The 13394-nt window shown below is 53.0% G+C and overlaps 1 protein-coding gene across 5 annotated transcripts in view; it reads right to left on the bottom strand.

Moving 5' to 3' along the window:
- MYH10 (myosin heavy chain 10) overlaps positions 1-13141 on the bottom strand; it is a 117323-nt gene extending 104182 nt beyond the window's left edge. For 4 of the 5 annotated variants that reach the window (XM_071573893.1, XM_071573896.1, XM_071573895.1 and 1 more), the window contains exons 1-2: positions 13084-13141; positions 9454-9830 (exon numbers count right to left, since the gene is read on the bottom strand). In XM_071573893.1, coding sequence (XP_071429994.1) covers positions 9454-9798 — 345 coding nt within the window. In that variant the 5' untranslated portion in view covers positions 9799-9830; positions 13084-13141. Of the gene's footprint in view, positions 1-9453; positions 9831-12599; positions 12713-13083 lie in introns of those variants that run through there. The other variant, XM_071573894.1, reaches the window with a different exon arrangement.
- Between the last annotated feature and the right edge of the window lie 253 nt (positions 13142-13394).

Below are 13394 nucleotides of genomic sequence, written 5' to 3'. Positions count from 1 at the left end.
CTGGCCTGTTGGAAAGCTCCATTCTATTCCCACAGCCTGAGGCAGACTGAGTGAAGGGCTGGCAAACAGTGTGATATTCCAAGGTGAAAGCACGTGGGAGTTCAGGCTCTGGATCTGCAGTGTGGGCTTTCATGGCCTGTCTTCCCTTAAAACCATATCCCACCTTCCCTCTGCAGACACAGCTGGAGGTGTTAAGGGTCAAAAGCCTGGGACAACTCCTTGGATTAACAGCTCAGCTGTGCAGTTCTTGTATCCAGGAACATGCTGTTTTGACTGTTAGGTTGGTTTCTCCTGCCACAACATCAAAAGGCCTTTAAAGCACCACTTCAGAGCACGTTAGAAAGTTCTGGAATTTGTAACAATCAATTTGCATCACCTGAGCATGCAGGCTCAACATTTATCTCCAGTTCTTCAAATATAAAAAGTGACAGATTTACTCTATTACTATATAAATAATTAAGCTGAGGTAAGTGAACATCTACACATCTCTCACTATCACCTGAAATGCAGACCTAGCAAGCAATACATGTTTTAGGTGGCATCCCATAACTGATGGAGTAGAGCACATTCTCCAGGTTGGTAAATGGCCTTATTGTACCATTTTCTTGCTTGGTTTTCCCTCCTAAAGTTACAGACCCCCCTTTCACATTCCAAGGCCTACTCAGTTCTCTGAGCTGGACATGGATTCCTCAGGTAGTACCTCTTCTCTCTCTAAAGTTATCCAATCTTAAATTCAACACTAAAGAAGGGCAGGCAGCTCTTCAGTCTCAGAGAGGAGGAAGGTGAGGGACTAAAATCAAAAACCCCCAAACTGCAATAAAATCAATAAGTTCTGTTGGTACCCACAAAGGCAGAATCAGGGGGAAGGAACTCCCTGCAGAGCCCTGGGAACCTCAGGGCAGAGAGGCTGCAGGACAAGAGTCACTGTCACTCAGGGCAACTGAGGAACAGGATGGGAGAGGGAAAGAGCACAGCACATACACCAAATATCAGTGAAAGAGCTCAGCCCATGCTGTATGTGACCTGTCTGTGGATATTCTCTGTACCTGGAGCTCAGCAGGCTCACCAGTGCTGTGGTTTCACATCTGCAGCCTTCAGGAGAAGCATTTACTCTCAGCACTGTCTGGAACTCCCTGAAGGGAAGTTCTGGCCAGGTGGGGGTTGGTCTCTTCTCCCAGGCACTCAGCAATAGGACAAGGGGGCACGATGGGCTCAAGCTCTGCCAGGGCAAACTGAAGTTGGAGAGCAGAAAAAACTTCTTTGCAGAGAGAGTGCTCAGGGATTGGAATGGGCTGCCCAGAGAGGGGGTGGATTCCCCATCCCTGGAGGTTTTTCAGCTGAGCTTGGCCATGGCACTGAGTGCCATGATCTGGTAAAGGGACTGGAGTTGGCCCAAGGGTTGGACTTGATGATCTCAGAGGTCTTTTCCAACCCAATCCATTCTGTGATTTAAAGAGAGAAACCCCCAGACTGGGCCAGCAGTGCAGTTACACCCTGAGCTCTCCAGCTCTCAGGCAGACTCAGGGTCACAGCCACTCACTCTCACAGAGCTGCCTCAGCCACAGCAACTGCTCAGAGCCAGAACATGATCTGAGGCTGCACCCGGGCCAGAGGAGTATTAATATCCCAGCCCAAGGCTCCTGCATGTTGAAGCCTGACTGCCCCACAGACACCTCTACAACAGGCCACCAGCAGTTCTGGGGCAGGCACAGCCTGTCCTGCAGCACAAAGCATTCCATGGCACTTCAACAGGAGCCCAAAATCCAACCTGCTGCTCCTTCTCAGGCTGTAAAGCCACTTGGTTTTACAGAAACAGAATACTTGACAGGAACATGCACTTTCTCATACTCTGCTTGCCTCAGTGCAAGGAGGGAATTGACTGATTTCCCTTCAGTCCCTCAGACACTTCTAACAAAGTAAAACCCTGCTCAGAGCTCCCTCATTTTAAACACATTTATGAGTCTTCCAAAGATTAGAGTCAATACAAAAACAAATTCTTGTGTCAAAGCAACACCTCCAGTGTGAACCCCAGCACTTCTTCTGCCCTGTACTGGGTGTGACACCCACTGACTGGTTTGTGTCAAGGAAAAGATGCAATCGAGCAACAAACTCCACTTCTTGCAGGTTTCTTTTACCACCAATCCTTGACACTCAGTAATGTGAAACATTCCCAACTGGACCAGCAGGAAAACTAAAGCAATTAGAACACAGAAGCTTATACAGCACCACAGATTGGTCTAGGTTAGACTCTGGCCTGACAGGAGGCAGCAGCTCAGCAGAAGGAACAGCTCACAGACAGCTCCTCAGGTGCAGAGTCACCAGAGCTCCCACCCACAGCAGGCTCTGCAGGGGGGACTGAAGCACAGCTCCCTTTTCTTCCCCTCTTCTGTTCCAATAAAATGGAAAGCACATTAATAAATTAAACAAGGGGTGCAGGCCAATTATAGAGGCAACACTTGCAATTTTCAGAAGAAAACCTGCTGAAGTGCTTTCACTTGCACAATGGTGAGCAGGTTTTGCTCTTTCCTGGGAGAAAGGAAACCAGCAGTCACCTGCAAGGAGAGCAGGAACCAGCAGGAGGGTTCCAGGAGCTCTCAGCCTCACAGAAACAGCCTCCAATCCTCTTCCTAAAGGTTTTCAGGAAAAAAAAAAGGTGGAGGAGTGGGCAGGAAGGATAGTGCACAGCTCACTGGAGTTTGGAGGACTCTGGAGATGAATTTAACCCTTTCCTCAAGGTGCTTCACCAGCTTTAACCCTTCCTCAAGGACCAGCAAACCCAGTCAGCTCGAACTGGACTTCCCCCACAGCCACACATCTCAGGGCCATGTCCCCACCTGCAACTCTGTCCCTGAGCCCCAGGACTCAGGCCAGGGGCTCCCCCACACCCCTCACACGTGCCAGAGGCCACGTGGAGACTGACACAGGTTACCACAAGTCAAACGTTTGAGAAATTCTACTCATTTTAATCCTTCTGACTGAATGGGGTCAGGAAGCAGTTTGAGCAGCAGTTGCAGTGATTTATGGAGGTATCAGAAGGCCACACCATCAACTGTGGGCAAGGGACCTCCTCCAGGAAAGCTGGGCCTACCACAGATGTGGCAACAGCAACAGTTTTTAAAATAAGTTTTTATAAAGCCCCCTGGATTTTGGATACCTTCATTTTTACTGAATTCACTCCATATTTGAGGGAGCAATTCCTTCATCCCACCCTGCTGCACTGGCTACAGGAGTGGGAACTTCTGACTGCACCAGACAGACTTCTGGTTCTGCCTGATCATCTTTCAACCAGAAAAGACACTCAAATGCTGACAGAGCCAGTGAGTGGGGAACACTCCACTTCCCACAACTTCTCAGGTATCCACCTGCACTCACCACCCACACCACTAAAATGCACCCACCTGCACTTGGATCTTGGACTGTTCTGGCAAATCAGTCCCTGTGTCCAACTGCACAGGGTCCCTCCTGCCAGGCTGTGCCACAGCACCCACCTGGGCTTGCCAAAATACTGCTGTTAACAAGATCCTCTTAACAAGGTTACTCTCTGAAACTTAAAATCTGCTTTAAAAGTGAAATGGAAGGGTCTTTCTTGCCATCAAAAGAGGTGCTGACCACAAGTAGAGCTTTAAATTGTTGGGAAAAGTGTCCCCCAGCCCTGAGTTTTGTGTATTAACAGTCATCAGCTCACTCATTCCCAGCCCAGACAGGGCTGCAATGCAAGGAACAAGCTGCTCTTCATCTCAGTAGAAATGAGGTATTTACATTCCTGGTCCATGAAACTACCTGTATTTTGATTAAAGGAAATGCTTTTCATGGACTTTTTTACCAGCCAGGTTGGATGGGGCCTCTGAGGCACCTGGGCCAGAGGAAGGTCCCTGAGCATGGCAGGGGTTGGAATGAGATGAGGCTTAAAGGTCCCTTTGAAACCAAACCAGTCTAGTGTCTTAGGACTTAAAAACTCAAAATACTATGAAACTTTTCCCTCAAAATGCTGCCTAATAAAGCACTGAAGCATCTTTAGAGTGGTTAGGAACCACTTAGGCTATAGCTCTTCTAGAGCTGCAAAAAGCAATGTCAAAGTTTACACTGAGAGTTCAAAAGGACAAAGAATCATCTTGCTCTGAAGTGAAAGAAAAGGACTCTGAAGGTGCACACCAACCAGACAGTCTCCACAGGCATAATGGTAAAAAACTACTCAAATACTTCTTAAAAATATTATGCACTGTTCTTTCCTTCAGATCAGCCACGAGTCAAATGAAGTAGTAAACTTTGAGCAGAAACCTCATTTTGAACATCACTGACATGCCTCTACATGAGCCCTCTGAACAGACTGAGCTAATAAATACATTGTTAATAGTGAAGTGCAGAGGCATCGGGGTGGAGAAAACGCCTCTTCCCAAAGCAAGAACTCCTCTGCAGCTCTCACACTTCATTTGTAGCTCCCCAAAGCACCCAAGGATCTCTCTCCTCCAGTGCCAGAAGGGCAGATGCTGCACCTGGCAGTGTGATCACCATCTCCCCTGCCCCTCTGCACCCCTGCCCACCAGCACCACAGACACAGCTGAAGCCCCTCCCTTCTCCAGGACTGCAGCTGAGGCTGAGACAGCCCAAAGCCACCTCTCCAGCTGGGCCCCACAGCCCCCTGACCCACAGCCCCCACCGACCCCCCCCAAACAGCCCCCTGACCCGCAGCCCCGCCGACACCCCCCCCCCCCCACACAGCCCCCTGACCCGCAGCCCCCGCCGACCCCCCCCAAACAGCCCCCTGACCCACAGCCCCCACCGACCTCCCCCCCCCACACAGCCCCCTGACCCGCAGCCCCCTGACCCACAGCCCCCGCCGACCCCCCCCCCCACACAGCCCCCTGACCCGCAGCCCCCACCGACCCCCCCCCCCACACAGCCCCCTGACCCGCAGCCCCCACCGACCCCCCCCAAACAGCCCCCTGACCCACAGCCCCCTGACCCACAGCCCCGCCAGCCCCCCCCCAAACAGCCCCCTGACCCACAGCCCCCGCCGACCCCCCCCCAAACAGCCCCCTGACCCGCAGCCCCCTGACCCACAGCCCCCGCCGACCCCCCCCCCCAAACAGCCCCCGACCCACAGGCCCCCTGACCCGCAGCCCTGCCGGCCCCCCCACAGCCCCCTGACCCACAGCCCCCGCCGACCCCCCCCCCCCCAAACAGCCCCCTGACCCGCAGCCCCGCCGACCCCCCCCCCCAGCCCCCTGACCCGCAGCCCCCGCCGACCCCCCCCCCAAACAGTCCCCGACCCACAGGCCCCCTGACCCGCAGCCCCGCCGGCCCCCCCAAACAGTCCCCTGACCCACAGCCTCTGCCGACCCCCCCCCAAACAGTCCCCTGACCCACAGCCCCCGCCGACCCCCCCCCCAAACAGTCCCCTGACCCACAGCCCCTGCCGACCCCCCCCCCCAAACAGCCCCCTGACCCACAGCCCAGCTGACCGAGCCCCCCACCACAGTCCCACCGAGCCCCCCTCCCCCCCCCAGCCCCACCGAGCCCCCCCCAGCCCCGCTGCCCTGCCCTGCCCTCCCCTCACAGCACAGCAGCTGGAAACACCATCAGGGAGGGCCCACGTTCAAATGCCACACTGCACCATGCAGAGCTTGGAAGCTGGTGCAGGAAACCCCCGAACCTGCTGAAGCAGTGACAGGGAGAATCATTGGAGCAGTAATCTTGTGACCAAGCATTAGGTCAAGTGTGATGTTGAACATTTAGCAGCATCAAGGCTGAGGAACCCTTAACATCCACTCCTTCCACTGGATTTCATTCCTCCACTTCACGGTCTGATTCAAAGATTATTCCCCAGCCATGAAATCATATTTTGCTAACATGACTCAAGCAGAAACCAAAGTCTAGGGCTGATACCCAGAAGCCTCCACAGTGGAGGCATTTTGCACACAGATCTTGTAAAAATAAAGATGTTTCCCTGCTCAGGCTACAGACCTTGCTGACCCAAAACCTCTGACTAGAGCCAGACTCCTCTCTCAGAGCAACATCCCCAGAAAGGTCATCTGCAACTCAGTTCATCATGGTATATTCAAGAACTACCACAAAACCAGTCTGAGCAAAGTCATGTTTATTCCAAACCTTCAAAGGGCCTCCTAAGCCTCTGGGTATTCCTCCTGGGTGCCCTTCCAATGAACCACCCCCAGTTCCTCATCTACAGCCAAAGGACATCCCCAACACAGGATTAAAGTTGGCCACTCCAAATCAGAGCAGGAAGAATAGTCCAGCTTTATATGAGGCTGAAGAATCTACAACTAACAAGCATTTACTGTTAGCAGAATACATGAGAAACTGCCACTGCAGCAAGACATGAGACCAACTTAGAGCATTAGTAACTCATATGATACAAAAGAAATGCTGATGCCCCTAGAAAAGCTCAAGATTTGGAAGAGTTCAACTCTGAAACACAAGGAAGAGGGAACACTCTCAGCCAAGGTGAGGAGAAAATAAATGAAACACCTGCTGGAGGTGGCTGCACCTGCACACAACCAGCACTTGGGCTTGATGGAAACTAAGCCTCAAACATGAGCAGAGATCTCAAGGGCTCCAAGGCTCTGCAGTACCATGTTTAGTCACAGCCTAAGGAGAAAAGTCCAAGTGCACTCAGACACAGTGACAGATTTACCCATTTTCAGGGGTGAAAATATATAGAGAGCAAATATATATACACAAAAGGATTTGCTGCAAAGGTAGTAGAGCTTCTCTGGGAAAGATTTTTCATTCAAAATAAACCTCGTGGCAAGAAATGGAATAGGTGGTATTAAAAGTGGAGCAAGAAATTCAGTGATTTCATCTCCAAAGCAAAACTGGGATCACTATAGTTTACATCCAACCATCCTTCCCAGCAGTCCCTGTACAAGTCCTGCCACATTTCCACCCTCTGTGCTGCCAGGAACAGAGCACAGGAAGACAGGACCAAGCACTGGCTTTACAAGCCTTTGATTCTCCAGATTCTCCCACAGCACAGTAATGAGGCCACTCAGAGCCCCAGATCACATCACTTGGCAGGCACTGAGATGGCAGAAGTTCCAGAAGCTCCTGGCCATCCCCACTTGGATGTCACATGAACCTCCTGGGGAAATGGGCATCAGAGCCCAGGTCAGCAGCCAGCTTTGGTCAGCCTGGACAGGCACATCACACACAGATGACTGGAGCCACTGCCCAGAGCCCTCAGCTGGCTGTTTCCCTTCTAGGGATTGAAAGGAAACGTGTCCACTGCAGTTGACACTCTTTCATCTTCCACTTCCTAGAAAGGCAACACTGCATCCTGCCTATTGTCAGATCCAAGGACACCACAGCAGATTCAGCACCTCCACCTCACCTGCTTGAGGGCAGCACCAAAAGACAGGATTTCAGGTTGGTTATTACAGGAGTACTCTGTGGAAATCAAAACATACCTTTAACCAACGCGTGTCGTGAGCAGCAGAAGTTACTTCAGCTCAGTTAACCTTGGCTCTTTCCCTCACACCAGGAACTGCAGGCAATGGCTCTGGGCTGTGCCACAGTCGTGGAGTTCAGGGAACCCTGACAGAGATCTCTGCCAGAGCTGCACCAAAGGCCCCACTAGCTCAAGTTCTTGATGCAGTTTCTCTATGGCCTGTGATCTTTGCAGCGTTCAGCCCTTACTCCAACACTTCTCATCACTGCTCTTTGCCCCACCTCCAAAAAACAAGCAGTTTCAATTTCAGCCAAGCAGCCACTGCTGCAGCTGCACTGACCCTTATTCCTGGTACCAGCAGCATCCCCCAGCAATGGCCCTGCAATCCAGGCTTCCAGGGAAGGCCAGAGACCCACGGGCTTCCCAACCCCAACCAACTCCTGCCAGCTGGAGGGCAGGGAGGCACTGACCCTCCTGTGTGGTGGCAGCAGCACCACAAGGCCAAGGAACCAAGTTTTAGATTCTGCCTCAACAGTGAAAGAATGAACCAGAGAGCACCTTTTGGGAAGTGGTGGGGGAAGAGAGAGAAGGCAAATCACAAACTCCACATGTATGACCAGCCAGTCCCCCCCAGAGGGAGGTCCCCAGTGACACAGCCCTGGGTGCCCTGTGCCCACAGGGACAGGTCTCACCCAGCCTGCAGAGGCATTGCTGGCTGTGCCCACTGTGCCACCCTTGGACTGGAGCTGCTGTGACATTTAAGGCCCTCAGCTTTTAACCCTCCCAATGAAATAGGGTTATAATGGTTGTAATGAATTTCCTAACAGCCATCATTGGATTGATACACAGACTGAAAACTTTTGACCTATCAACCTTGTTTACTTTTAGTTTTCAATCCAGTCCCTACTCATTATCCAATTAGTTTCCTAATGCAGGAATCATTCCAGAAGCATTTTTCACAGAGCTCTGCTGTAAACACTTTGGTGTAAGGCCTTGGAAGGGTAAAAACCAAAAACCCACAGAGGAAGCTGACAAAGAAACACAAATATAAAAAAAAATTTTGAAGTTGCATATAATTTTTAGTAAGTCTAAATATCACCAAGCAAAAAATTAAGTAATACATCCATTAATACCTAGATGGAGGGGAAAATGAGCCAACCAGCAGCAGTAAATAAAATGGATTTAAGCTTCAGACAAGTGTTTTCAAAGGGAACCAAGCATTTAGCAGATGGTCCAGCCTGTTTTAGGACAGAAAGTCCCCTTGTAGCCCTTCATGACTCTCTGCCCCAACAAGTCACTGTGCCATTGGTTTGCCAAGAGATCAGGGGCTGCTCTGAACTGCACAGGAAAGGGCTGGGACAGAGTCCAAGGGAGGAGCAGGGTCAGACAGCACCAGCACTGCTCTGATTCCCAACTCCAGGGCAAGATGCTGATAAGCCAGATGTTCAATTAGTGCTTCAAAACCACTGGAAAAAAAACAGCTTTATCTAATTGGTTTATTTTAAGCACTAGAACACATTCTTTCCTGGCCACTATGCTGATATTCAGTTCCAAAAAGACATTTTGCACTCCCAGCACTCTCCAACTTCAGCTTTTAAATAACAGAAGAGCCTGTTATTGCCATTTTTAATATGCAGCAAGTTAAAACACTGTGTGTGCTCATTCACACAAGCATTAAAGGCAGCAATGCAGCAAAGGGAGGGTTTGTCACCTCCCTCAGCTCAAACCTGCCACTGCTCACTGGGGCACCTCAGCACAGGACACAAGTGCCCCAAGGAGAGGCACAAGTGGAGCCCCTGGAGCTGCCATTTCACATTCTGCTGCTAAAAGACACTCACAGATTTATATCATTGATTTTGTGACAGAGTTCTTGACATACACACCACAGAAAAAGGCTTTGGACTAATGTCAGTGGCAGGGACACGAGTGTTTAGGCTGTCCAAGTCACAGGTATGACCCACTCCCTCTGTTTCACACAGTAAAGGGATGGGAACCAGGGAAGTTCAGGTGAATTAGTGCCCAGAATGACTCTAATAATTAGTACTTACGTAGATGAGCCCAGAGTAATAACGATCCTTTAAATTATGCAATACAGAGGCTTCATTTAAACAGGTTAACTCTGCCATGTCTTCCACTTTAGAGAACTTGGGAGGGTTCATCTTCTGAACATCATCTTTATTGACTAGTGCTTTCTTGCCATTCTCTGCCAGTTCCACCAGCACCTCATCCCCCTTCTCCTCCTTGATGCTGGCGGCCTCGAAGCCGTGTCGCTCCGAGGGGATCCACACCAGCTTCTTGGCAGTCCAGTCAGCCTGGGTGGCAGGGTTGTAGATCACAGCCCTGTCCACAAACAGGTACCTCTCAGGATCCTCCTGCCCCAGCCTCTGTGCCATGGTGGGAAGCGAAGGTGTCCTCTCTCAGTCACCTGGAATCACAGAATCACACAATCAGTTGGGTTGGAAAAGACCACCGAGATCATCAAGTCCAACCCTTGATCCAACCCCACTGTGATCACCAGCCCAGGGCACTCAGTGCCCTGGGCTGGTGATCACAGTAGGGTTGGATCAAGACATGGATTCTCACTCAGTGCCACATCCAGAGACTCACAGAATGGATTGGGTTGGAAAAGCCCTCCGAGATCATCAAGTCCAACCCTTGATCCAACCCTACTGTGATCACCAGCCCAGGCGTCCCTGCCCATGGCAGGGAGTGGGATCCTTAAGTTTCCCTCCATCCCAAACCATTCTGGAATCCTGTGATTCCATGGAGTTGGAGGATGTTCTAGGCTGGGTTTAGAGCCAGAGATCTCAGAGTCCCTTCCAGTGCCCAAAGGGGCTCCAGGAGAGCTGGAGAGGGACAAGGGATGGAGGGACAGGACACAGGGAATGGCTTCCCGCTGCCAGAGGGCAGGGACAGATGGGATATTGGGAAGGAATTCCTGGCTGGGAGGGTGGGCAGGGCCTGGCACAGGTGCCCAGAGAAGCTGTGGCTGCCCCAGCCCTGGGAATGTCCAAGGCCAGGCTGGACAGGGCACAGAGGGCCCTGGGCTGGTGATCACAGTGGGGTTGGATCAAGACATGGATTCTCACTCAGTGCCACATCCAGAGACTCACAGAAGGGATTGGGTTGGAAAAGATCTCCGAGATCATCAAGTCCAACCCTTGGGCCAACTCCAGTCCCTTTACCAGATCATGACACTCAGTGCCACGGCCAAGCTCAGCTGAAAAACCTCCAGGGATGGGGAATCCACCCCCTCTCTGGGCAGCCCATTCCAATGCCTGAGCACTCTCTCTGCAAAGAAGTTTTTTCTGATCTCCAAGGCAAAGAGCACGTTACAACCACGCTCTGACACACAAACAGAGCTGTGGCACAGCAGTGAAAGGATCCATCACCAGGAGCTGGATCTTCTCTGGAAGGAGCAGCATCACAGCCTGGAGAAGCTGCTGCACAGCTGAGAGCCCCTGTTCACACAGAGGCCTCTGCACAAACCAACTGCCAGACAACAGTTAAATGACCTGTCAAGTATCATCCAAACCCAGTGAGAACTGGTTCTAACTGTGCACCAGCAGCACATGTGAGAGCTTAAAGCAGGAAAAACACACCCCTGTGTCCTGGGCTTAGATAAGCAACAAGAGCAAACTAAGCAGAATTTTGTTAGTAAATTCAGCTGCAATGAAACAGTGAAAATGAAACACACAGAGACAGACACAACCCATATTTCTGCTCAGTGCATGGCTGGCTGCAGAAATCAGAAGGCAGTGAGAACGTGCTTTAAAATGTGGATTCTCAACTACAGACAAGAACTTGGGACACTTGGAGGTTCTGCAAGACATTAAGCAACTGAACCTTGGTCATATTCTTCCTGAAAAACATGAGACTCTGCATTTCTCCAGCCTGCTCCTGTTCTCAGTCCTGAGCGCTGACATCACCATATGCCAAAAAAATGTCTCCAGATCTCAAGTTTACCTCGAGGCTCAAGACACTGCAAGGGCTGATGCTGGATTTTCCAACAGCTCCACGGGTAATTTGAAGGGGAAAGAAAAACTGCTGACTGACAAGAGCCCCTGCACACTCATTTTACCTCCAGCCTCTGTCCAAGAGAGGCCCCTACACAGTCCGTGGGCTCTGCAGCCACAATTCCTGGAGATGGAGGGTCCATCTGGAACTCCCTGAGGAGCAGAAAGGTCAAGCCTGACCCCTCACACTCAGGCTATTAAACATCTTGGTTGGTAACACACTAAATATCTTGGTTTGTCACACACAGCTCTTCTGAAGAATGTTACATTAGCCATGGGAGCCTTTTCCAGCAGGTAACCCACAGGTCAGCCTGGGAAGAAAGCCAGGGAGCTTTCCCAACCTGCATTTGCCACCTCTCCTACTATGGCACGCACCCTGATGGAAGTTTTGCAACCCTTCCTTGGGAGACCATTTAATTAAACTCACTAATTGCGTTTTCATCTACGTTAGAGATTCATTGCATTGTCCAACTTTGATGTCAAGCAAGCAGGAAGCCACCCAGCCCCCGTGAGGTGTGAGGAGCAGCCTGGTTACCACAGACAGCTTCATTCAAATCAAGAGGTGATGACTCAACATTGAAAGTATTTCAGAAGAGCCCGAGAGAAAATTTCCATGAAGAAAGAGGGAATCGCTGAGGGGGCACTTTTAAGTGATAGCTGGACTCCTCCACCACGAAAACGAAGATATTAGTCAGGGAATGCTGCATCTGGCTCAGAAACCCCACGGATCCAACAAGAGAGCCCCCAGCCCCAAAGGAGAAAGGCGACTGTGCCAGAGCCCAGCCCCAGTTCCAACAAAGCCCTGGCACACCAGTGCCACCCTCGTGTGCCACAGCCCTCCGTGCCAGGGCAGGTGCGACACAGCCAAAGGCACCGAACATAAGCTCAGGCTCCGTTTTTACACAGCGAGAGGCAGCGAAACCTGAAGGTCAAATAAAGCTCACACGACAAAATTAATCATTACCGTTCCCCAGCGGAATTAAAGGCTGAGGAGTGAAATGAATGCGCTCACATATAACTGCATATACCAGTGGGGTGTGAATGGTGGAACTGGCTCCGCACCAGCCCCTGGGAACACACCCGAACATCGGGGCAGCTCCGGGGCCGTTCTGCCTCTGCCGCTCCAGCCCCCCGAGACCCCACCGAAGCCCCTCTGCAGCAGAGCGAGCCGCGCTCACCCTGCCCAGGCTGCTCCGCTAACAATGGCATTCAAATGCAGCACCCAAATGAGCGCATTTCCCATGCAGGAATCCAGCGCTCCGACACCGACGTGCGAATAAAGGCAGAAACATCCCCCGAGCCCCCGACACGCCGCGAACAAAGCGGGGCGGGGGGCGCGGCGGGGCAGCCCCGGGGCAGGGCAGGGCCGGCCGGGCCCGAGGAGCGCCGCGGCCGGGCCAGAAGGACAAAGAGGCGGCCGCGAGCTCAGCTCGACCCGGCCCGGCCCATCCCGGCCCGCAGCGGCCGCAGCCCCGCGGGGCCGGCAGAAAATGGCCGCGCGGCCCCCTCCCCTCAGCGCCGGGGCCGGCACGGCCGGGAGGACGGCCCGGCGAACAAGGGGGTCTTTGTGTGCGGGGCCGGCCCCCCCCCGTGCGGCGGGCGGAGGCCCGGCCGATCCCCCCGGCCCGGTCCCCGCGCCCGGCCCCGCCGCGCTCCCCTCACCTGAGCCGAGTGAGCCGCGCCGGCCCCGCGCTCCGGCTGCGCGCGCGACCCGCCCCGCCCCGCCCCGCGCGCGCCTTTAGCGCCGCTCGGGACCCGCGCCCCCCGCCGGCCCCGCCCCCGCCCCCGCGCGCCGCGCGCCCATTGGCCCACGGGCCCGCCCGTCCGCCGCGCGCCGCGCTCCCATTGGCTGCCGGCGCGGCCGCTCCGCGGCCACCGCCATAGCAACGCGCGCACGCCGCGCGCCGTGCCCGCCCCCGCGCCGCGCCCCGCCCCCGCGCCTTCCCATTGGCTGTCGTCACCCGCAGCGCCGC

The sequence above is a fragment of the Pithys albifrons genome, chromosome 19 (genome assembly GCF_047495875.1).
Source record: "Pithys albifrons albifrons isolate INPA30051 chromosome 19, PitAlb_v1, whole genome shotgun sequence".
Classification (NCBI taxonomy): domain Eukaryota; kingdom Metazoa; phylum Chordata; class Aves; order Passeriformes; family Thamnophilidae; genus Pithys; species Pithys albifrons.
The sequence above is the reverse complement of the archived record's forward strand: the minus strand, read 5'-3'. Positions and strand labels throughout refer to the sequence as shown.